General features: G+C 35.4%; 1 protein-coding gene across 20 annotated transcripts in view; it reads right to left on the reverse strand.

The window, feature by feature from the left end:
• Window positions 1-27380, reverse strand: part of cacna1ba (calcium voltage-gated channel subunit alpha1 Ba) — a 190962-nt gene that overhangs the window by 80465 nt on the left and 83117 nt on the right. For 12 of the 20 annotated variants that reach the window (XR_015490270.1, XR_015490271.1, XR_015490268.1 and 9 more), the window contains 6 exon segments: window positions 26682-26785; window positions 10319-10434; window positions 4766-4849; window positions 3947-4030; window positions 2473-2691; window positions 799-911 (listed from right to left, as the gene is read on the reverse strand). Coding sequence is in view for 15 of the 20 variants with exons in the window: in NM_001114548.3 (NP_001108020.3) it covers window positions 799-911; window positions 2473-2691; window positions 3947-4030; window positions 4766-4849; window positions 10319-10434; window positions 26682-26785 (720 nt within the window). In the remaining 5 variants the exon portion in view is untranslated. 20 annotated transcript variants of the gene reach the window in all.

Consider the following 27380-nt stretch of genomic DNA (forward strand, 5'->3'; position numbering starts at 1 on the left):
ATGTTGTTCCATCACAAATCAATTAAATTTACTTAATTGATTTTAGATATTTAAGTGGACTGAACATAACCCCCTTGATTCAGGAAGTAATTTGAACAGGGATTTTTAGGGACATTGTTTATTCTATATGTGCAGCCTTAAATGATTGTGACGATTTTTCTCAAAACTTATGGCATTATCTGCTTCAATACAAAAACAAAAATACACAAAATCTTGCTGAAGTATTTTTTTATCTTAACAACTATTCTATTATTTATTGTTCTTTGATTAGAAGTATGCCAGTCAAGCGTTTATCCCAAAAGGTAAACACTGAGCCTTATTGGCATCATTGACTGCTCTGCTCAAATCTGCCAACTTTCTAAACTTCAATTCTAAACAACTTTTAAAACTATCTGTCACTTTTGAGTTTGACCAGCAGTAAAAGTTTGGGGCTTGGCTACAGTGACAGTCAGACTGCGGTAGAGAGTGTTTTAATTCAGATTTAGATTTAATTACATACATGCAAACCAAAATTCAAAGCCTAGTTAACATACACAGACAGACAACATGATAAAAATTTGATTAACTCTGCTGTTGTTTTAACAAAATGGAGAAATGTTTGGTTAATAAATGTTGGGTTTTAATCAAGATGCTAAATAGCTGGAGATTCTTCTTAACTGGTGTAACAACACTTTTCTGTCAACCCCCATAAAGTAATACAATATCGTAAGATTAAGAATGAATTTCACAATCATTACACATTTATTGTAAGTCAAATTGTCGGGCATTAACTTTTGTATCCGATGGCACGTTACTCACCCCAAAGTCAAAGCAGTTAAATGAAGAGTGAAAGTAAGTCCTGGGCCCGAGGCCATACATCTTCAGACTCATCTCTATTAGGAACAGACCAAGGAACACAAACTCCGCCAAATCTATACACACACACACACAAATTATCAATGAAATCTCTCATCTCACATAACCAGTCACAAAGATGTAATTAACCAACTGACTTTTACATTTTTACACTTAAATAGATTTAAAGTAAATGTAAATAACAGTCAACGGAGCTAAGGTATAAGCATCATCCAGGCTCATCATAATGGTCAAAAGTGGTGTGGACTCACAGGTAAAAAATTGGGCAGATGCTCTAGCCAAAAGAGTTTGCATTTAAACCTTAAAAGAGGTGAATTATATACCTCCATCACACTGTGCCCTTGAGCAAGACTATTAAATCTCTAGCAGAGCTATTAGTGCCATGACTCTACTGTATGCTCTACTGTATGGAAAAAAGCATCTGCTAAATGCCAATTAAAGATTAGTAGCAGTTGGCATGCAGCCAGGTGTATATGCAGAAGGTGGGGCAATGCTTATTAGTCATTTTCATCCCTAGTCTGACACAAAGGAATTTTTACTGTGTATCAGAAGCTAGTTGAAGTATGAATTGTAATTAAGTACTGTGCACAAAGAGTAAATAAAATAAATAAATAAAAATAAAAACCAAAGCAGCATTTATTTGTTACAATTATAAATATTATTAATTCGATAATTAATATTCAAATAATAGTATTGCAATTTTAAAAAATTGTTAATTGTTTGAATATTATTGTAAAATGTACATTGTTCCTGTAATGGTAAATCAAAGTTTTTAGCAGCCATCGCTTCAGGATTCAGTGTTAGATAAATATTCGGAAATCATTTTAATACATGGATTTGAAGCTCAAAAACTTATTATTATATTATTATTTAGAAAGTTGTGCTGTTCAATATTTTTAATATATATTGTATGGTACAGGATTTACTATTTTTACTTGAATGTTTTTATGTTTAAAGTACACAGAGTCACTGTTTACTTTTTCATTACTATTTGCTTTTCATTAATGCACATTTTCAATAATAGATCAGTGTCTCTATTCGATTAAATCATCATATATTAATTCAATTAGGTTTTTAACTCAAAGAATCATTCTTTTAGCTCACAAACAAGCCCAATCACATCAACAGTGTCAATGTTATACAAAACTAAATTACGTTAAAACTACAAGGGTAAAAACTCATGCTTAGATTTGAGATAAGTATTGGTAACACAATTCTGATGGTTCATTTAAGTATTAATAGACTGTCTGTTTAATATCTGTTGATACTGCTCTTTCAACAGACATTTAACTGACTTGAAAAAACTTTGCAAGTACATGTCAACTTAAACTAATCCTAACCCTAATCCTAATCTAACAGTCTAATTATAATTTAATGAGAATTAGTTGCATGTAGATGCAATGTATCTTAAATTCAACAAGCGGACCATTAAGATAAAGTGTGACCTAAGTATTAATAATAAAATACAACAAGCAGTTTTTCAAAGCACTTGTTTTGGTTTGATTTTCCTTTTAAATGGCTTTCAATGTACCCAAGACATGTTCAGATAAAGTTCATATAAACCTGTGATCATCTAGTGAGAGCTGTAGTGGTGTTAAAAAGTTTCAGTTTTCTTACACAGTGCATATGTGAGCCATTCTGGCTGGTCATAGTGGACTATGGCCACACACAGTGTGTTCAGTCCCACTATACACAGAACAGTCCAGTAGAAACTCTGAGCCTTCACCATGCGGCGGATGAAGAAGCGAAACCTCTTTTCTTTTCTGCGAAAGTACGACAAGCTCTCAATCTTGCTGCTCTTCACACTTGTGCGGGTGAATGGAGAGCCTTGGGGAGCTGCAGAGAGGAGAGAGAGACTGTTTTCTGATGTTCACAATAGCTCACAAATGATGGAGAGAAGAAGAGAAAAAGCTTGATGCCACACTTTTTTAAAAATACTTAATGCACAACTCAAAGTTTTACTTGCATTGACAATATTTTTAATAGCTCTGTAGCAACAAAATTAAAAGGTTTTTTTATAGTTTTTGACACGTGATCTTATAATTTATACAAATTAAATAAAATATAAATAAAAAAAGTTACATTCATAATTCTTGATTCCATTTTCAGGAGTCACTAATGAAACACGTTTAAATAAAGAAAAGGGTACAAATAAAATATACAATATTTTAAGTTTTTTTTTTTCAGATTTTCTTTAGGCAGATAAACATTAAACACACACAGACACCCGCTGGTGGTTAAAATGTGGTTACTTTAAAGCATAGGTCTCACACTCCAATCTTGAAGAGCCGCAGATCGGCACAGTTTTGCACCACCTTGATCAAACACAGCTGATCCAAATAATCGAGGTGTTCAAATAAATCAATGAACATCTTGATTAGTTGGACCAGCTGTAAAAAAATTTGGGTTGGAGCAAAACTGTGCAGAGCTACCCCCCAGGCATTGAGTTTGAGACTTATGCTTTAAAGCACATGTGTCAAATCCAGTTCCTGGAGGGCCGCAGCTCTGCACAGTTTAGTTCCAACCCTAATTAAACACACTTAAGCTGTGGTCACACTAGAGTTTGAGCATGCAAAATTCTGTCATACGGCACTGCGAAAATAGGCAGGATTAAACAAGATGTTTAAACATTTAAAAAAGCAAGCGATTGCTCCATATTTTATGAAGCAATTTTATGTCATGTTTCAATTCTCGATTGGTCTCACGCAGTCAGGTGATGCGATTTCGTAACCCAGAGTTCACCAAGCTTGAACTTTGCAATGTAGTAAACTGTGAAACTTGACACACAACCTTGGGTTTCCGGTCTGACGCATTCATGTGTGTATGAATAGAAGTCTATGGGGAGAAAAGTGCAGTGTGACTGCAGCTTTACCTGTAGGTTTCAAACAAGACTGAATGACTTAATTAGTTTGATCAGGTGTGTTTAATAAGGGTTAAAACTAAACTGTGCAGAACTGCGGCCCTCCAGGAACTGGATTTGACACCTGTGCTTTAAAGCATAATGTTTGAATCTGCTTATTTGTAATATTTTCTGTAATGGTTCCCTTTAGATCAATTCCAGCATAAGTTTTAAGTTGAACCTAGAACTTACCAACTGAAGAGATGTCAGTAAAGTGATCTTCTCCTTCCTCTGCATTGATGAGGTCATTTTTGCTCTTCTTGGCCCGCTTCAAAACTGACAATTTTGAAAAGCAAGCAAATAAAAAGTAGTTTGTTTTAAGTAGAAAACAAATATATACTGTATAGTTATAGGTTATAAATGGCTTGCAATAATATATATATTTCTATATATATTATAGTTGTGGGATGCATTTTTTGTGGGGGCTACTTTCGTGCCGCAGGTACCAAAATGTTTCTTTCTTGTGAATGCAAAATGAAAACTGATGGTTTCTTAATGGACATTGATTCTAGAATACATACCTGGCAACCCAAAGTCTGCTCCAAGTGAGCGAGTAAAACCACCTTATGGCACGTCACATATAAAATGAGCAGAATGTCAGTTACATCTCTGTCTGATTAAGGTACTTGTAAGTGTTGTTCGGTGTTCTAAAAGTCAGCATACTGTATCTACAAGTACGTGTACCACAAAATATCAGAGAAGACACGATAAATCTTTCCCAGTTTGGCAATCCATTAATTCACTCTCTCAAAAATCTGGATGTTTTCTGTCCTTTTGGGTGGGTTTTAAGTTATCATTGGGTTGGAATATTTATTTGGACCAGGCAACCCTTTACATGGGTTAAGATTAGTTTTAGGAGAGTACCTTGTAACTACCTAGTTCATGTAATGACTTTATTTAGTGCATGTGCACATGTGGAACCTTTATTTATTACTATCATTGGCTGTAATTATTAAAAGACTTAAGATATTCTGCACTTTTAATTAATAAATGTAATTTTTCAAGAGTTACCTGGGTTGTTGCATTTCCTCTTGTACCAGGCAACATCATCCTTGTCCTCTGCATTTTTATCTTCTTCAGCAAGCATTACTTCCTCTGACAAAAAAACAACAACAACAACATTTTACTACTCACACAGGTTTGCAATTTAAGTCATGTTTATTTTTATGACAATGAACAGGTTTTGCTCTCTTGTGTTTGGTTATTACAGTAAGTGGTACAGCTATTCTAAGTGGTTGTTAAAGTGCATTGTTATGTGATTGCCAGTGTGTTTATAGGTGGTTGCACAGAAAATAGAAACCACTACAAGGTAAAAGGTAGCCTGAAGTGATGCATGGGAATTCAATCACTACAGTGCAGTGAAATCCATAATGGCGGTAGCGAGATATCTGAAGAAGTCAAAGCACCTGTAAGCAGTTAATTCCATAATGATTTACTGTGTTAAAACTTCAAAGCTGTGCCACCATGGAGGACTTTGGGAAATCACCTCTCTAAGCCAATTAAATCCCCACGGAAGAGCCCTAGTGGACTTCTGGGAAACAAAAGAGAGGATACAACACGCTGTGACAGAGCTAATTAACCCCTGAGCTGATAGAGGATCAAAAGTTTTACAAGAAACAGTGCCACCTGAAGAGGAACTACAGTGTTGGATAATGGATGGCAGGAAGAACTATAAAAGAGCAACAACATTTACTAAGCTAAAACTCACTTCATTTTTGTTACGGCTGATTTATTGTATCGCAACATGGCAAGGATAGCTTTCATACATTCTGTTTGTGCATCCAAAAAAAAAATCAAGGGTGTATTTCCGTTATTAAGGGTCATTATTTGTAAAATGATTACTGGAAGTGTGCCACAATAAATGATTACATTACATACTCATGAAATTTAATTTACGTGAGGAAGAGCATCACATTTACAGCCAAACAGTCATTAATTTGCACTGAACTAAAGTCAAATCCAAAACAGAGCCTAAACATCATGTTACACTATCTGGATTCTGAAATGTCACTGAAAATCAGTTTTTTGTATTAATAAACCATGTAAGTATGTACTGTACATGATTGTGTCAATACCTTTCAAAAATAATATATTTTTTAAAAGAGATTTATGTTGGGGAACATATATTCATTAATAACTCTTGGTAATGCATATTACTAGTATATCAGTTGTTTATTAATACTTATTAATTTATCAGTTGGTTTTATATTGATATTATTGATGTTATTTAGCTCATATTGTTATTACTTTAATTTTTGTTATTATTTTTAAGGCCATGAATAGTTGTTTAAAGGGGTGGTCACTACAATATCATATTTTAAACTTTAGTTCATGTGTTATGCAGCTGTGTGAACATAAACAACATTACTGAACATAATACGCTCAAAGCTCATTGCAAAGGGAGTTATTAGCATTTACAAAATTACAGTGAACAAAGTTTGGGGGCTTCAAAAAAAAAAAACGGCTAATGAGATCACAAACGCTTCAGGTTACGCACTTCTCCCATGCACATATACCCTGTGCAGCGAAGGGGCGTGGCCTGATGCTCTGTAATGTAGCAGAAAAAGCTAAAATGCCATCTAAACGCTGCTATTTCCACAGAGGTTGTTCTGTTTCTACATTTGGACTTCCAAAGGACATGACACAAAGAGAGAAGTGCATAGTTTAATTTTAATTATGTTCCAGAGAATTATAAAAAAATATATAGCTCTAGCATTTGACAAAGGACAGCTTCTAGAATCTCTCCGAGTTCTGTGCTGGATTCGGCTAAAAACTCCTTAGAGAAGGAGCAGCTTCAACCATAATAGACCTGTGGATTGTGAGTCAAAACCTGTAAGTATTTTTATTTGTTAAAATTGATCAATTTCCTGCACAGTTTCTAGCGTTAAGGGTATGTTGTAGCGTGGATGTAAACAAGGATGTAAACAATAGGAAATGCTGTTTGAAACCATTAACAATTTAGCAACAATTTCATATCGTTAAACCGCTGTAAACACCGCTGTACACACCCACAATCTTCACCAGCACTCCAGTGTCTCTTTATGCAACCACTTTCTCTGTGTTCCTACGTCTCAAATGACACGCAAAAGATATGTGAACGTTTCACATTACCTACACATGCTTATAACCCGAATATATGTGAACGACACTTGGCAGCGTGAAGTTCAGCTGTGTCCTCTGTGTCATTTTCTGTCTGATTCAGGCACAAACTGACACAGCTAACAGCTTTTGCGCAGTGTAAACGACTGACTGTTTACACAGAACAAAAGCACTTGCTTGTAGAGGTGTGACGCGTTTCCTGGTGATGCGGTGATATGGTGATGTGGAGCTGATCCGTAAATCACAGCACATTATGTTAGCTGACTAATCAGAGCCTCTTGAGGGTGGGTCTTTTGGAGGAACTAGGAAATATGACAGACGTTTTCATGTTAGCTGAGTATAGCAGTATAAAACTTAAGTAAGAAACATGAAAAAAAATTTGATTTTCTACAAATAAAGCATGAGCAAACATTGATTTGCATCTTATAAACACAACCAAGCCTTAAATATACACCCTAGACCACCCCTTTAAGCATTTCACTGCATTTCATACTGTGATCCCATAACCCTACACTATATATAATGTAAATATAACTGTTATAATATTGCACAATATTAATGTTTTATTTTTTTTCTAAACTTAAAACAGATAAATGCAACTTTGGTGAGCATAGGGAATTTTTTTCCCAAAACCTTTAATATCATGCAAGTCATCAAATGTATTTTTCTCTTCATTTCACCATGCAACATATTCTGCTTTACTGAATGTCTACTTTCCACTGACATTCATGGACACAACATCAAGCTACTCACAGGGAAAAGATCTAAAAAAACCTATAGCATTAATTATACATGTATATGCAAAATGTGTGAAACAGGTCAAATCTATGTTTTGAAATGACTATTTCTGCACCACACACAAGTCAGTTTAAATCTACAGCCACAGAAATCAGTGCCTGAATCCTATTACATGGGCTGATGGAAGAGCTGTGATGGCCAGACCGAGTGTACGGAGCAGCTGGTGGAGCGGGTGGAAGGCTATCTGATTGCCATGGAGAGAGGAAGTGCTGAGCAACAGACGAGCACAAATACATCAGCTCCCATCGCAGCCGAGCAGAGCCCAGCGAAAAGAGTGACATAAACAGTCATGGGAGAGAAAACACACGGGGACAGAACACTCGAGGGAACAGACCGAGGCCTTCTGGTGGCTGCGATGTTGATCATTCTCAGGTTCAGCCATGAGTGTCTGAATGCCTCTGAGAAAAAGGGGACATTTTATTCCACTTTCCATTAGATGTTTAATAAATCTGTGGTGTCCTCTGAATGGGTCAGCTCAAAATAGCCCAGAGATCATTTATTAAAGCTTGTCACATTTGAGTTTCTTTTATGTGAGCATCATTAATGCATTGCTTGAAAGTTTGCATGGTGACACGTCAAGTTTATCAGGTGACACACTAGAGCCCAGTGATTTGTTTACAGTATATATGACCCTTTTCTGCAAATATTGACAAAAGTCCTAATTACATTGTGAAATATTTCTGATTCTTTTATCATCCATTCATTTTATTTTCGGCTTAGTCCCTTTATTAACCGCCAACTTATCCAGCATATGTTTTTACGCAGCGGATGCCCTTCCAGCTGCTACCCATCTCTGGGAAACATCCACACTCATTCACACTCATACACTACGGACAATTTAGCCTGCCCAATTCACCTGAACCACATGTCTTTAGACTGTAGGGGAAACCGGAGAACCTGGAGGAAACCCACACAAATGCAGGAAGAACATATAAACACACAGAAATGCCAACTGACCCATGCAGCCGAGGCTCGAACCAGCGACCTTCTTGCTGTGAGGAGACAGTACTACCTACTGCGCCACTAAGTCACCTCTGATTCCTTCAAATATTTCTAATATTCGTGATATTCTGATTCTCAAATAAGTTTAGGATTATGTATTTGATCATTTAAACAGCTTTACAGTGCTCGTATTATTTGATTTATGATGGGTAATACAGATTAGAGTGGAGTGATTAGAGCTGCTGGATTTACAACATGTCAATCCATCAACGTCTTTTGAAATACATGAAAGTAAGTGGCTGTTAAACTAGGAAATAAATACATTCTAGTAACCTAACAGAATTCATCTGATATAAATAAAGCACATTGTACATTTTAAGTCTAAAACAATTATTATTGCTTCTCCACAGACATCAGCATCCATTTTACAACATTAAAATGTATAGTTTTGCTAATACTTAAGTGTGTTATAAAGTTCAAAACCTAAAATATGAATAACATTTTAAAATATTTGAATACTTTTTAAATAAATAAACAAATTAATATTTGTTTGAAAACACTGATAAATTGTGATTCATCAATGTGAATCTTTCTCTGGGTCTGTAACAGACATTGCTGAAAAGCAGATCGGTGTGTTCTAACACTCCAGGGACCAACCTAGACTGATCAGACCAATGTGAATGTACGCATCCAAGGGTAAAATGCAAATGAGCTTCTGCTTTCCAGAAGAGGGAGGAGCCTTTGCATGCTAGTCCAGCCTGATCTCACGAGGAAACTTAACTACTTTTCGTTTTGTCAGTTTAGTGGCTAATTTGTACGAATTCGTACAAGCTCAGTCATATGAAAATTTATAATTTTATAAAAGGAGACAGGGCACCCAACCCCACCCCTAAACCCAGCCGTCATTGGGGGTAAGCAAATCATACTAAATTGTAGAAAAAGAGATTGAACGAATTCATAATAATTAGCCACTAAATCTAAAAGTTAAAGGTAAAGACACTCATGAAACAACTAAACAAGTGAATCTCATGAAGCCAAAATGACAGAAATGACAAGTCAGATGATGATGGAGAGGAAGACGTTGCAATTTCTAGATGCACCAGGATGTTTCTGAATAGTTGGTGGAGAAATATAGGCAGTTGCTATGAAGTAAAGGTGATTCAGATCATTAACCAAATTACTACTCTGTACTAATATGTTGTCTATTCCAAATAAAAAATGAAGCTGTCAGTAAAATTATGCAAACATTTTCCATAAAAAGTAAAATGTCTGTCAAATGGCTATACAGTGTGAGGACTCAAAATAACTTCCATCATCAGCCAGGCTCCGCTTACAAAGCTCTCGGCCCCACCCACACCTTATGTCATTACCAAGCTGGCCAATCACAGTTCTAGTACTCCACATCCTTATGATGTTTAGTTAAATTTTTTAAAGGTGTGTATCACGGTTTGATTAAGGGTAAGGCAAATGGTGTGCGATGGCAAGCCTGACCTACCATATGGACTTTACATGGAAATATACTCGCCTTAAGTGAAATATCTAAAATGTGCATTTGGAGAGACTGTTTATGATTTAGGGGGATTATTAAAATAGAAGAGTGACTGGATTTTTATAATTATTATCTGGTTACTTAAACACACTGTGGACACACGTCTATGTTCAAACACCTCTTTGCATTATAGATCATCTTTTAATGTAGATGAGAGACACATTTGGGAGACTGACCTGCCTTGCAGATCCACTCCAGATATCCGGTTAACTCTCTTTCGATCTGCTGTTGTCTGCGCAGCTTTAAGAACTCCTGTCTTTTCTCCACACGCTCTCGCTCCTTTGCAAACTCCCTGTGGGCACAAAAGCAAATGCAGACACATCCATGAACACACTGTACTGCACACGGGAATCAGGGGAGACCTGCTTTATAGCACAGGCTGTGTGTGAAAGCATTCATGTGTGTTTTTAAAAATGTGAATCTTGTAATAAAGTGCTGCATCCACAAAAACAAATGCCCCTATTCATAAGACTGAATGAAAAACAAAACTGAATAAAAGAAATACAAAAGAAATCGTAGATTTTGAAGAAAAAAAAGGTGTGGTGTCCACATTTGCAAGAGCTGTGAAAAAAAATCAATGTTTGAGAATCAATAGAAAAGAACTAAAAGGCTACAGTTTATACCTCACTTAAAGCTGAAGTGTGCAATTTGGTTTGAAATGTTGAAATGCTTTCTCCTCCAGCTCAACTCAATATAGATAAGTAAGGTATTGTTATTCTGTATGTTAAAAATATAACTAATGGTAATGCATTACGGGCAGCATGTGGCGCAGTGGGTTGCACAATCGCCTCACGGCAAGAAGGTCGCTTGTTCGAGCCTCGGCTGGGTCAGTTGGCACTTCTGTGTGGAGTTTGCATGTTCTCTCTGTGTTCGCGTGGGTTTCCTACGAGTGCACGGGTTTCCCCCACAAGTCCAAAAGCATGGTGAATCGGGTAAGTTAAATTGTCCGTAGTGTGTGTGTGAATACAGACATAGTTACATGCACTGACCACTTTATTCGGTACACTCAGCCAATAACAACAGGCATGTAGACATGGTCTAGACAATCTGCTGCAGTTCAAACCGAGCCTCAGAATGGGGAAGAAAGGTGATTTAAGTGACTTTGAACGTGACATGGTTGTTGGTGCCAGACGAGCTGGTCTGAGTTTTTCAGAAACTGTTAAACTAATGGGATTTGCACGCACAACCATCTCTAGGGTTTACATAGAATGGCCAGAAAAAGAAAAAATATCCAGTGAGCGGCAGTTTAGTGGGCGCAAATGCCTTGTTGATGCCAGAGGTCAGAGGAGAATGGCCAGACTGGTTTGAGCTGATAGAAAGACAACAGTAACTCAAATAGCCACTTGTTAAACCACAAAAGAGTGCAGAAGAGCATCTCTGAACACACAACACGTCCAGCCTTGAGGCGGATAGGCTACAGCAGCAGAAGACCACACCGGATTCCACTCCGGTCAGCTAAGGAATTGTTCAATTTTGGTGAGGCTATGTGAATTGTAGCTTTAGTTTCCTGTTCTTAGTGGCCTGGTCTGATGAGTCTCGATTTCTGTTGCGACATTCAAATGGTATTCAGATGGTCAGAATTTGGCGTCAACAACATGTAAGTACCTTATTGAACCTATTCCACGCAGGATTTAGTCAGTTCTGAAAGCAAAAAGGGGTCCAAACCAGTACTAGGTGTACCTAATAAACTGGCTGGTGAGTGTGTACTGTATATATTAGACACTTTATTACACCTTGCAAGTACCAGGTTTGACCCTCTTTTGCTTTCAGAACTATCTATATATATATATATATATATATATATATATATATATATATATATATATATATATATATATATATATATATATATATATATATATATATATATATATATATATGTATATAGCCATAATGTGTAATTAGTTTATAAGAAATATAGTCATAATCTGAATCCCTTTACAGAAATTCAGTGACAATTTTTTTAATTTTACATGAGGATGGCAGAGCTGCAGCTTTAAGGACACAAAATAGTTGAACTGCCAAAAGCAAAATGGTTCAATCAAGCGATATTACAGCTTCACAAGGATATATGGTGCATGTATTCTCCATGACAGCATCTCTTCTCTTTCCCTCTAATATCACTACATTTCAATCCACAGTAAGAAGAAACTGTGCAATGATACCCTGATTAGATTTGGCTCACAGGTCACAATAGTTGCATCTACAGCCAAGAGAAACGGCCATGCATTGCCTTTGAGAGGTATATTTCACCCTGACTTAGTTATTAAACGATTCCAATTCATTTTCATAAACATTACAGCTTTCACTGCAACATGATTATAGAGAAGCACTAAGGAGGGAAAAATGCAGTGTTTGTGCCCCCTCACAACCTGCCATCTGTTATCACGCCAATTAGAGGAGAGCGCGATGATGGACCACCATTACTCTTTAACAGGTGCAGAATCTACAGAGAGGAGGTGAAAAAAGCTAGAAAAGCAAAGAAAAAAGGCAGAAAAATGAAAGTAGGGTGGACAGAATGTGATGGATGTAATCATCTGGGAATATAGAGTTAATGCTTGAGAATGCATTTTTTTAACTGTGCATACATGCACATTTTTGTTTTGTCCTAGTTTGTTTAAAAGATAGGTGTCAACAATGAATGGGCCATTATTTTAGAACCAGAGACAAAACAACAACAAGCTACTGATAATTTTTTTCAGCTAAATAGCAAGACGTAGACAGCCAACTGCAGAATTCTATAACAACAATATATAAGTTAAGGTAACTCAAACCATTTGAAGAAACCGATTGCAACAAACTATTTAAGTTCAAAAACAAATCCTAATGAGCACTGTGAACTTAATCCATTTGAGTAAACGAAGCAATCTGAGCAAAGTAAAACCAAATAAATGAGGAGAACTTCAACCAAGTACTGCAAAACCCAATAAGTTAGGGCAAACGATTGCTACAAACCATGAGTTCAAAAACTAATCTATATAAGTACTGTGAACTTACCCCATTTGGTAACACTTTACAATAAGGTTCATTAGTTAATGCATTTACTAACATGAACAACACATGTACAGCATTTATTAATCCTAATTGAACATTTACTAATGCATTATTAACATCCAAGGCCGTGCTTGTTAACATTAGTTAATGCAACATGAGTTAACATGAACTAACAATGAACTACTGTATTTTCATTAACTAACGTTAACTAACATGAACAATTACAGTAGTAAATGTATTGTTCATTGTTTGTTCATGTTAGTAAATGCATTAATTAACATTAACTAATGAACCTTATTGTAAAGTGTGACCCCTCATTTAAGGTGAAGATATTTAATTAACTCATTAACTTTAACATTGAATTCAAAACTCTTTTCAATAAATAGAATTAACTTTCAGTAAATTTAGAGTTAACTACACTCATTTCAGTTGATAAAGTAGACTGTTGGGTTTTACAGTGTACTAGAAAGACCCTAATGATCATTCTGACTTCATATTAGACTGTACAGTATTAATATAATGAGTTGGACTGCCCCAAAGGTGTGTGTGTCGATTTGTCTGGCAAGCGAGAGTGCATTTCTTTTGCTGCAGTAAAAATGTTGTCTTTGAAATGTTTTTGCTGTCAGAAAGTTACAGGTATGTGTTTCAGAAAATTGCTCAGCAACAAAGGCAAGCAGGTTGAAAAGCACAGGAAAAAGTAATGGATGCTGAAATGCAAGGTGCAATTTAACCGATAGAGACATTAAAGGTGAAACTACTTTGAATTCTTGTATTTTGTCGTTTTAATCAAATAAAAATGTTAGAATTAAATATATACACATTTAGGAAAAGTTAACCATCGTTATATGGGTTTTATTTCAACACTCATTTTTTTTCGGCTAAGTCCATTTATTCATCAGGGGGCGCCACAGAGGAATGAACCGCCAAGTTTTATGCAGTGGATGCCCTTCCGGCTGCAACCAATCACTGGGACACAACCATACACTCTCATTTACACACATAAACTACAGACAATTTAGCTTACCCAGTTCACCTATAGCTCGTCTTTGGACTTGTGGGGGAAACCGGAGCACTCGGAGGAAACCCACACAAACACGGGGAGAACATGCAAACTCCACACAGAAATGCCAACTGACCCAACCTAAGCTCGAACGAGTGAGCACCCACTGCGCCACTGCATCGCCTTTTATATCAACAAATTTATGCAAATTCAACAAATTTGCAGAACACAATTGCTGAAAAGCTCATCACTACTTGCAAAACATAAACTCCTTTCAAAGCAGCTTTTGGAAGATATCTGGAAAACAACTGGTTACTCTTTCAGAATGGATAGTGGTAGTAAAGTGGTTGAAACATCCTGCATTCTTAAAAGTTCACTTTCTTTTTTATTTCAATACATTTATTAGTACTAGGAATGTGTGCTGAGGTTGTTTGCTGGTTACAGCAATGTTCAGGAGTATATATTGTTTCTTGTATAAGTTTCTTAAATAAGTATATATAACTTCTCTTGTCAATGAAGAATGTCATCTAGTCAAAAACATCTGTTTATCTTTTGGTGTGTTAGGAAAAATAAAAAAAAGATCATGCAGTATTATGTACATGTATTTTCATTACATTTAAAAGGCTCAGTTATACAATTTGCTGATGTGTAAGCAAATATAGCTATCCTTATATTTATAATAATTTAACTTTTTAATTTATATTAAAATCACTGGTGTAAACACATTTCAAAGTTAAAGCTTAATTCTATTGCTATTCAAGAATAAGAAACAACATTTATGGGACAGTTCATGTTGTAAGATGTTGTTGCTAATGTGAAGTATATCATTAAAAGGTGACTTTGAAAAGAAATTTCATGGCCAATTTCAGTAGAAAGGCCTTGATCTTGGATGTCCAAAATTGCCAATAGGATAAGAAAAAATGAAATATTATTCAAATAAATGTCAGTGTATTTTATTTCATATTGTACAATGAAAGTCCCCCACTGGCTTCAATTTTATGGACAAAAAAGAACATATGTTTTAATAAATATGATTCTAGAGGTGGAAGTAAGTAGTACATGTCTGGAACAACAATAAACAGAAGAGGAAATGATGACATTGTTTTGGTTTTTAAGGTAAACTTTAAAAGCCAGGATTTCCTCTTCTGCTCTCCTCGCTGCATTGCAGAGGCAGTGTGACGGTGACAGTGAAAGTGTGTGTATTTGTTTGTGAGTGTGTGACAGACTAACTCTGCAGCAGCCTCTCTTTCTCTCTTTATCTGACACATAACCCCATGGATGCATATACTCACACAACTTCACAAGGTATACACTGACTTTATTTGACTTCTGTCTTAGCATAAAAGCAACACCTTCTAAATAAACCTGACTAGTTTGTGCATACAAAGCACACACACAGAGAGGCAGAAGCATAGAAATGGGTTCAATTTTGTTAGAATTACATGCGATTTTGTTGTAAATACAAGTTTCAGCCCAAGAGAAACAGTCTACAGTTGTGAATCGCCCCATACACAACAAAACTAATCAAATCCTTCACAAAAAAGCTTTTAAACATCTTTTTCAATGCCTAAATGGTGCTTTTCAAAGGAGAACAGACTGTTATTAAAATGTGCACTTGAATGTAACATTACTTTGGTGTAATTGAATAATATAGCTGTACCATGACATCTGTATTTCATCAATATAGATGACTCTCACTCACTTTGTTTTGGCTTATTCCCTTATTTAATCAGGGGTCTCTACAGTGGAATTAACCACCAATTACTCTGGCATTTGTTTTTACCAGCAGGTGCCCTTCCTGTCACAACCTAGTCTCAGAGCCAAGCACCGCCAAGACCTGTGGCTAAACGGCTGATGAATATGGCAGACTTTTCTGGAAACACTTCAGCAGATCCTCAGTTGTTTCTAACTGATTTAAATATACAGGTTTTCCAGAAGTCAAATCTTAATCAGTCGGCCTGAAAATAAGTCTGATCGGATTAAAAAAAGCAGCTATGATGCTGCACGTTTATAGGCGTATATTAAATTCAGGGGTCACGGCTGGTTGGAAGAAAGCAGACTCAGTTGCAGCTAGTAGGAGAGAACTAGACTGACAAGGGCAATCAGATCAAATAGAAACTGAAATTAAGACTTCTAAAATATTGAAGAGAGAAATTAAACAATCAAAAAACTACTAATAATCAACTACTAATACAAGACTGGGACTGACAGAAAAATGATGAAAATTAAAACCCAAACCAAGAAAACACTAGGAACAAACAAAAGAAAGTAGCAGCTACAAACAAACAAACAAACAATAATTAGACAAGAGAACTAGAACAGGCAAGACACAAGGCTAGTGTAACCAGGGGTATGATACTGACAACAGAGGTGTAGATCGACATGCAGGTTTATTAGAATGGTCAGGCAAGGAATGGTCTACACAGGGGCAAACAGATGTATACAGTCAATCCAGATTCGTAGTCAATAGGCAGGCAGATTGGTCAGAGGCATGCAGCAAACAGGAATAAACAAGGCAAGCATCAAAAACACGTTAAATCAAGACAAAGGAAACATGTTGTAATGTCACTTGAACAGATAACCTGTCTCAGCAACAACTGTGTGTTAGTGTGCTGTATTTATAGTGCAGTAATCAGTCCAAAAGCACCATCAGTTGTGAGATTGTAATCAGCCAGAATCAGGAACCAGTTGTGTATGTGTGGTGCATTACTAGGTTTTGTAGTGCATAACAAGGCAGATTCGTAGTTTGTGTGAATGTAAGTGTTTATCAGCGATCTCTGGAGTTTAGATCGAAAAAAATCAGGATAACAATGTCTAAAGACGATGGGGTAACTAAAAACAAGGTGGAAAGACAAGAGCAGCACATGGCCAACACAAATTAAGGCAAAGCAATGTAAACAAGCACAGGACAAACAGGGAAACATAAAACAATGACAGGACGGACAAGACTGTCAGGTCAGGACCATGACAGCAGGATTTTTAAAACTATGTAAGAGACTTGTCATAATATTTTTTAAAAGACATCCACAAGTTATCCCTGAGGCAGTAAAATGGAATCTAAAAAAGATTCATATGCTGACTGGGTTTGTCATAATGTCATTGTCATCGTTTTTTACATTTTTCCAAAAAGATTCAGATTTCAAAGTTTAGACACTTTACATCATCTGTGTTTGTGGGCAAAAATGAAAAAAGAAATGCTAATAGAGCTGTTTGATTTTGAGCCTCCTGTTCAATTCTGCTTGCTGGAATTAAAGAGTAGCAAGATTTCTCTAAACAGATGTGTCATTTTGGCATGGCTGTCTGTGAAGTGCACATCGCTGTAAATGGCGATTAATAGCTTAAATGTCTGGGTGTTTTAGTAAAATGTCTTCTGAGATATACATGAATGGGTGATTTACTTTCTGCACACCCATCTGTTATTGTGAGGTTATATTTGTGAGGATCAGTCATTAATTTGACTGAAAGCTTGATCGTTAAAAGTGTGATATTTACTACATAAATAAAAGCTTTTTTTTATTGTAGTGGTAGAGAAAAAAAAACTCCAAATAGTCTATGATTTTGGTCAGAAAGTTAGGAGTGAGACATTGTTCAAAACAGTAAAGTGTCTTTTTATGTGTGAATTCTCACAAATAGCCTACAAGACAACAAAATGCTTTTACATGGTATCCGCAACGTCTTAAAAGTCTTAAAATGTCTTAAACTTCAAAAGATAAATTTTAGGCCTTAAAATCTTACTGAAAAAAATTATTCAAAGACGATTCCTTGGATTTACTCATTTTCTTTATGTTAAGAGGTTGTAAACAATTTATTTGGGCTGAATTTAAACAAACAAATTAAGTTGAACATTACTAAACTTAATTTGTTTGTTTAAATTCAACACAAATAAATTGTTTGCAACAGTTCTGCATGCAACACTTTTTTCAGTGATACTGAAATGTTGTGTTGTAGGTCTTAATTTTTTTTAGGTCTTAATTATACTTTCTTCATATATATCGCTACCCAATTGGACCATTAACACTCATAAAATCACCAACAATCCATCTCGATAATTTTTTTTACAACTTTTTATTTAAAAATATTATTTAATTAATTTTCTTACAGTAACATTTGCTTAAAAGTTCTCCATTTATTTACTGCTGAGGATACTGACCTGACCCATTTTCTCTGATATTAAATTATCAAAGTTTTTTTTCAATTTTCATGATATTAAATTATCATTATTGTAGACTAAAGTAATTGTCAGCTATCTTCTGTTCTATTCTTGGTAAGAGTTTGTAAATGGATATATTTGAAAATATGATGTTTAACAGAATAAGAACATTTTCACAGTATGTCTGATAATATTTTTTTTCTTCTGGAGAAAGTCTTATTTGTTTTATTTCGGCTAGAATTAAAGCAGTTTTAAAATTGTTATCATTTTAGGGACAAAATTATTAGCCCCTTTAAGCTATATTTTTTTCTCCATAGTCTACAGAACAAACCACTGTAATACAATAACTTGCCTAATTAACCTAATCTGTCTAGTTAAACTAATTAACCTAGTTAAGCCTTTAAATGTCACATTAAGCTGTATAGAAGTGTCTTGAAAAATATCTAGTGAAATATAATTCACTGTCATCATGGTTAAGATAAAATGAATCCATTTTAGAAATGAGTTATTAAAATTATTATGTTTAGAAATGTGTTGCAAAAATCTTCTTTCCATTAAACAGAAATTGAGGGGAAAATTAAACGGGGGGGGGGGGCTAATAATTCAGGGGGGCTAATAAAACTGTACAATGTAGTATCACTTCTCTTCTTACTGTGCCTGAAATAGATCATTCAATGATTTGGCCCCTTCAAAACCATCCTTTCTGTGTACTCTTTCAGTCTACTTTGATCTAATTTGGTCCACTGCTAACAATCTGTCAGAAACAAAACATTCATTCAATCACTTAAAGAAACATCTTTAAGCATATCTTCTTTAGCATATCCGAATATATTACACAACACTTTGATCTTCAAAGCTTATACAAACAATACTTAAAAAGTAATATTTAAAAAAGAACAATGGACACTTTTATGTAAATATGTTTTTAATATTTAATGTAAATATATTCTTTATCAGTTTCACACTTGTCAATTTATAACTTTGCATTGTCTACAATGTTGTGAAACATCAACACAATTTGACAATCCACAATTTGAATATGAACAATATACCAGTTAACTAACTATCTCTGGTACTCGTACTCCCTAAAAGTGCTGTTCATACAGTTAGGGTCAAAACGCCATTGTGAGGAGAGAGTGATCAAGATGAAAAGGCTCTGATTTGGCCTCATGCTGGAACCCTGCTGCCCAATGACCCACTGAGAGGATGACACTACTGCCCACCCCACCTCCAACCCCAAACAGGGGAGGTCCTTTCGTCTCCCCATGAGGCCTCACAATGGTCCTTTCCTTTGAAGGTTTTATGGTCAGACAGGTGAACTATTCTTCTGGCCCCCACACACATACACACAACCAAGGCATCCAGTGCATCACACTGACACAAATAAACAACAAAGCTGCCCACAGGATGTATGCTGTGACATCACAATACACTCACCCTAAAAGTATATTATTATTATTATTATTATTATTATTATTATTATTATTATTATTATTATTATTATTTTATTATTATTATTATTATTATTATTATTATTATTATTATTATTATTATTATTATTATTATTATTATTATTAATCATAATAGTAATACATTTATTTTTTATAGCACATTTAAAAGTTAATTTCACAAAGTGCTTTACATAAACTGTTACCTAAAAAAATATAATAAAAATATATAAAAAAAAAAATAAGGGTAAAACAGATTTCTGAAGAATTTGCATTCCCAATGACAACTGGGAGAGAATCCCACAGTTTTGGAGCATAATGAGAAAAGGCCTGGTCACCCCTTGATCAAACGAGTTTTAGGGACAACTAAAAGACCACACTGATAAAATTGTACATTTCTGCTAGGGATGCAGAGTATTAAAAGATCAATTAGATACAACCATTTTTATTAAAAAATCTGTAAAATTTTAGGATAAAAAAGGCAGCTGTGGTTTCCAGATATTACCCATTAAAAATATATGAACCTAAAAGAAATGTATAAATTGTACAGTAAATTAATGCATTTCATTCATTTTTGGTCAAACACCAATGTTTAGGGTGACACGGTGGATTAGTGGGTAGTGCTGTCACCTAACAGCAAGAAGGTTGCTGGTTTAAGCCCCGACTGGGCTAGTTGGCATTTCTATGTGGAGTTTGCATGTTCTCCCCATGTTCACGTGGGTTTCCTCTGGGTGCTCCGGTTTCCCCCACAGTCCAAAGACATGCAGTAAAGGTGAATTGAATGAACTCAATTGGCCTTATAGTGTATGTGTGTGAATGTAAGAGTGTATGAGTGTTTCCCAGTGTTGGGTTGCGGCTGAAAGGGCTGCGTTAAACATATGCTGGATAAGTTGGCGGTTCATTCCGCAGTGGCAACCCCTGACTAATAAAGGGACTAAGCTGAAAAGAAAATGAATGAATGAATGAATGAATGAACACTAATGTTTTATCTACACAACATAACTTTTTAACACAGACAACCATAAACATAGATTGATGACAAAGTCATATAATGAACCAATCCTCATCACAAATACATGTTCCCACAAGCTGAGAAACATACAGTACTGATACATAGAATGTGCATAGTGTCATTTACACAACTATTAAACACCCTCATGGTGACACACATAAAAACAGCAAAGTAATGCAAACCCAAGAGAAAAATAAATAAAAAGAACCACAGTAATGTCAACAAAAAAGCATAAAAAGTGAAGTGTCATGCAGGGAATTCTGAGAAAGTGAATTTACAGATATCCACCATATATTAAGGAAACTTACTGTTAACCACATTTTTAATATTTGCTGTAAATATCTGATGTTTTTATTTGTTTTACAGAATATGAAGCAAGATTATGTCTAAGTATAAAGAATTTTAAATGGAGTTTATTTTGATAATCAGAAAAAAAGTGTATTTAAGCATAAATAATCAAAAAACACCCATGAATCACACAAATGTGGACTCAAAAACGCACAGCTTTTACAATAAAACTAAAATATAAGTCTTTGTGACATAACTGAAAGGTCAATGCGGAGAATGTGACAATATTTTCCTTTACAATCTTTTCTCATACATCCGCTTTTAAAGTACAAGAAGAAGGACATGGCAAAATAAGACTGTGCCATGTCTTTATGTAACACTTTATTTTAGCCTAATTAGATCTGCTCCTGGGCTCCCATCATCCTTCGTGGCCCATGGTGTGTAGACATTTCACACTTCAGGAGTTTGTAAAAAGCCTTTGGAAGTGTGATAATTTGGGGGCTGTGCAGCTCTCTTGAATGCACAGTACTCTTGAACCATGAGGACAGATACACTGTTAGAGAACTTAAAGCAGATAGAGTCTCTGTACAAAATATCCTGTCACTTCCATACACACAGACCTTGAACGTGCTGTGTACATAAACATCTACTGGCAGTAGTAACTGCAAAAAAAAAAAAAAACCTTTATGCAAATCCTCTCAAGATGAGTGTCTCTGAAGGCCTGTTTCACCTTTACAGCTAAAAACAGCTTTAAATAAATACATTTCACACTGCCAGAGTGGAGAATGATAATATTACTTGAAGGACGATGAGAGAGCATGAAAATTAAGAGAGAAAGACAGAGAGAGATATGAAGGAGGGTTGAGCATTGAGGTAAAGAGAAGCAAATTCATCAGCATTTAAAGCAGAAAGCCTTACTCACATACACTGACTATTTACAGAAGCGACAGATAAAGTCTTATTAAATTTTTCTCCTTTAAAAAAATATCCTATAGCAATCTCAAACGTCTTCCCCAGAATCTCAATAACATCTCAATAAATAAATAAAAAGTGAGAAATCAGATCTGTGATTATTATTTTACACTGAAATAATACAAACTCCAGCACTTAGGCTCTTAAATTTTGTGAGTCACCCATGGATGGCATTTATATCTTAGCTCTTTTGTTTTGTTAAATAAATAATGACACAGCGTGACTTTGAATTAAATTGTGTATGAATGTGCTTTATAAATAAACTTGCCTTGCCGTGATATGCCATGTCACATTTTTCATCTGGTGTTTTATCTTCTAAAATTTAAGACTTGCCAAGGACCATATACAAAAGTTGCTGTTGTTGTTGTTGTTGTATTTTTACCTGATGTGAAAAAAAAAACATGTGATTTAATAGGGTGTCCTAACTTAATTACATCCACTGAACTGTCATTGTGTGCTGTGACTCCCATCAAAACAGCAGATTCAGTGAAACTCACAAAAAGTGAGAATTTAGCTCACAAATTTTCACCATATGTTTGCCACCAGAGATAAAGCATGAAGACAAAGACTCTCCCACTGCCAGCTCTCCTGTCATTCTCTGATTACTGTACTCCACAGAGACAAACACCAGCACCAGCACACCAGAATGAGCCTCTGTCAACTAAAGCCTTAAAAGCAGAGATGTCAAAGCATGTTAGAGATCCTCTGAAGAAGTAACAACAAGTACTTAATGCCACACGACAGCAACACAGACATGATAAGCCATTCAGTGAAATAGTGAACATTAGATTGAGAACTTCCAGGAAATCATAAACTTAAATCCCACCAGCCGCTATACAGATCACCACAAAACATTTATCCACAGACCTTCCATTAAACCAGTGTTTGTGTTAGCGAGAGAGAGAGACCATGAGGGGAAAATAAAGATGCTTTAGTCTAAGTGTTTGTTATTTGTTTTGTACGTGGATCCTTTGGCTCGATCATGATCGATGGAGGAAAAACTTAATTGTGACCAACACTGCATTGGCAAAATAAAGCTGCCAAATCAAATTGGTCTGCTCTACTGCACTTAACATTGCTTTTACTCTGGATATGTTCAAGCTGTAGGTGCACTGATTCCAACTTGCTGAACAGAAATAATTTTATGGGACCTTCAATTGGTTAGGAAAGGCCATCTATTTTAGAAGAGCCGGCCAACCATGTTGTATCCCTTTAAGATGTGTAATCTTAAAGAGTTGCTGTTTGTTTGCTTGTAGTTTAAATTGAAATGGCTAAAACTTTGTATTGGCTCCAAATTATTTAAATGTATGTTAGTGGACAGCCAAAAGTGTGAATTCCAAAAGTAGATCATTCATTCATTTAAGTGCATTACATGAGGTTCTGAGACAAGAGTAGAACGCTCATATCACGGATTCCTTTCAAAAAGATCAGTTGAAAATTGAAATGAATTTACCAAGTGCGAATGACAGGAAAACAGACAATGCAATTGTTAATTATAGACTAATTACAATGCAAAGAAATTCAGTATAGCCAAATAATTCTGTTAGTTCAAAATAATCATACATTTTTAAAACTGTCTCACTAAAAAAAATAATTACTATTCCTTCTGTTTATTGTAAATTATTTTGGTTTGAGGAAACTTTTGGTATCACTTTATTTTGATGGTCCCTTTGAAGCATTTTGTTGAAATTCAGTTACATTGCATCTACATGCAAACTAATTCTCAATAGATTATGGGTGTTTTTACATTTGACTTATTTAGTTTGGTTGAATCGCACTAGAGTTAGTTTTTCCTCTTGATGCGGTTCGTTTGGGCAAGTGTGAATGTAGCAATCACATTTGAGTGCACACCAAAAGCGGACCAAAAAGTGTTCCGAGCCCTCCTTGGAGAGGTGGTCTCAGTACGCTTTCAAACGAACCCTGGAGCAGTTTGTTTGTGGTGAGAACAAAAAGCCTGTGCCTTTTTGGACAAATGCAGCTGCCATAGTTCGATGCGCTGTTCCATCTTATGAGGTGTGGAGGAAAAATATTTGTTGACGGTGCTTTACCAACAGTTTTAAACTCAGAGAGAGAGGTAAAAACATCACCTGATGGATCATTGGCAATATTTCCAAAAGATGACCATCTCACAGTTTAGCTAAATTTATTCATGCCTCCTGAAGTGACTTGCGATGTGCCTTCGATGTTTGCAATGCATCAAAACATTGTTTTCAAGCTAAAGCCGCGATTTATTCTCGAAATGTATAGTTTGTCTAAAGAGATGTTCATTGATTAATTTTCTTTCTTTTGTCTGCTGGTTTGTTTACTTGCAGGAGTTCCCTTGGCATTTTCCCACATGTTTATTCTGACCAATCAAAAAGCAGTTTAGGAAATACATTAAATAACATCTGGCCAATGAGTGATGAGGATTTTGTCACATTACTGCATTTTCGTTCTTTTCAACTGGTTTGGACCAAAGCAAACAGTGTGGTGTAAAAAGGACCCAAAAACGACAGAAAAATGCTACAATTTACCATTTGTTGCCCTTGATCCGGACTGAATGAAAAGATGTGAAAGCACCCTATAAGTAGACTGTTAGGTTGGGGTTTGAGTTAGTGTAAGTTGACATGTACTTTAAGTTTCTTATAGTCAGTTAACTGTGTTAAAGGAGCAGTATCAGTAAATATTAAACAGACAGTTGACTAATACTCAAATGATAGGTCATTGGCATGTAGTTACAATTAACTATTAGTCAACAAAATGTGCAATAGGGACGATCAAAATAAAGTCTTAACTTTTTCTTCAGAGAGAAAGTTTTTTATCTAATGTCAGTTAGCGCCACCAAACTCAGGTCAGTCCTTTAGCTTATTTCTGTGTTTTGACTCTGCTTTTTCAACTGACCTTACTAGCAAAGACTAGAACAGTTTAACATAGTAACAACATGCTAACAACAAGGTAAAATGCTAAATGCTACAAATATTGTAATATGTTAATAATTCATAACATGTTAGTAACATCCTAAAACATGTTGGTCATTTTTAACATAATAAAAATGTGATGTTAGAAACTAGGTAACAGTTTAGAGTCTTGGTAAAACATTATTACTTTGATAAAACATTAGGGGTGCCATAATTATTTGTTTCTTCAATGCACAGACAATTCAGTATCGGTTCAGTAATAGATCTGTGAACAGCGCTGACGGTTCTAGAGCAGCCCTTTATGATGAGCGGGTAAAGACAGACCAATTATAGGGGTGCAAGAACATGCTAGACAACACTTCGAAAGTAAGCAGGATAATATTTACATTAGTTTATTTGCTCCAAATGCTCATGTTATCTTCTGTGCATGTATTTGAGTTTTGTTTTAAACATTCAAAGAGAGTGTTTTCTTTAAGCAGGTAAAATTAAAGCGCATATGTCTGACTGCTTGTATTAAATGACAAAATTGTATTATAAATCTAAATATAGAAATAAATATAAGTATAGATTTTGATAAAAAATATTTCTAGTGCTGTGAAGAAAAACATATAATTAAGTATGGAAAGCATCATCAAAGCACCGTGATGCACAGAGATTTCGAACTGATCCAAATTGATGACATGATAATCGTAACCACACCGAACCTTGAGACCAGCGTAGGTTCACACCCCTAAAAAACATGTTGGAAAACTACTAGTCCATGCTAATACATGCCTGATTTAAATTGTAACCAGCAATATTTTACCAAAAGTGTTTAAACAATGTTAAAACTTAAAATGCTAGAAATATGGTAATCATGCACTTATTTATTTCTTTCCCAGCTTTGTAAGCTATAAGTTTAAACTTTGAGGGAAATACTCTAAATATACTAGGGCTGCGTGCTTATTTAAAATGATTTCAAGATTGCAATTCAGCAAAAGCTGCTATATTCTCATGCACATCTTGTTAGGAACGCACAACTCTGTGACCAGTAGTAAATCTGCTCCAAAGGCCTGAGGGCCCTCTCATGCAGAAACTGCAAATATGCAGCAAACAAGAGCAATGGTTAGGAAATCAAACAGAGCAGAGGATTTAACTGCGTTCATTGATTCAATGTAACTAATGAACACAACTATGGAATCATTTCACAGAATGATACATTTGACTGAAGTTAAGGGGTCAGTTAGGTGTAAAAGCATGTTATTAAATGTGGTATTTTCATGTGCTCTCAGATCAGCAGCAGCAGCAGCACAGAGCCAAAGATCATTGAGAAGCTACGCAACAGCTGTCAAATGACAGAACAATGTGACCAATTTCATAATTGCGGCAATTGAATCTTCCACCTTTTTCAGTAACTTTTCAGTGAACAGTGGCTTTGTGTATTAAACAATGCTCCATCTAAAAGCAGCTGCTGGACTTTTACATCTGTTTTACAGTGTTTTACAACCAAAATAAGCATTAAAATATCAACATAGCCCTAAAACGTATAAGGTTACAAAGCATTTTAAACATCCACACTTTACTATTTAGCTTTCAAAAAATATACGAAACCTCAAATCAATCAATCTCAATCAATTAGTCAGTCAGTCAGTCAATACATGGATGAATGTATTGATAAATGTGATGTCCACCATCTTATCACTGACGCTTATGATGACATCTTACATGTGTGCAATTGAGAGTTCCAGAAAATCCCTCCGCACTTTAAACTAATTTGACGACTCTGATTTCAGACTTACCCTGACAGCACACCCAGAACCAGGTTGAGCATGAAGAAGGAGCCGATGATGATGAGTGGGATGAAGTAGAGCCAGTTCCAGGTGTTCCCTGAGGCATCGTTGGCCTGTAATGAGACAGAAGTAATGAGAGCAGAAACTGAGAAGCAGTGGAGGTAGAGAGAGAATTAAACATCAATATGAGAACCTAGAAGAACCTGGAGGAGATTGAATCTCCACAGGGTTCCAACAGACCATCCGTCACTGACACCCCATGTAAAATTCTCTTTAGCACATTTTATAAAAGCACAGAACTGCATGATAACTAAAATTGCCATATTCTTATTTATTTATTTATATATATATATATATATATATATATATATATATATATATATATATATATATATATATATATATATATGCGATTAATTTGAAACATTTAACGCGTTAAAAAAATTTACGCAATTAACACAGTTGCAGTTTTTTTTTCAATTCCTGTTGTGGCCGACATGTGTTGAACATGCAAAGAAATATGGATAAGTCCAAGGAAGAACTTTTTGAAGGCAAGTTTTAATATAAAACAATTAATGTTGCATTACAAGGCTATCCAGCGTTTCCTCCAGAGTTTCATCTAATTTTGTATGTTTCATTTTTAACTTTCCACTTTTGTTTTAATGGAATTTGATACCGCATGGCGAACGAAAAGAAAAACCTCCGCAT

The sequence above is a fragment of the Danio rerio genome, chromosome 5, assembly GCF_052040795.2.
Source record: "Danio rerio strain M-AB ecotype USA chromosome 5, GRCz13ab, whole genome shotgun sequence".
Classification (NCBI taxonomy): Eukaryota; Metazoa; Chordata; class Actinopteri; order Cypriniformes; family Danionidae; genus Danio; species Danio rerio.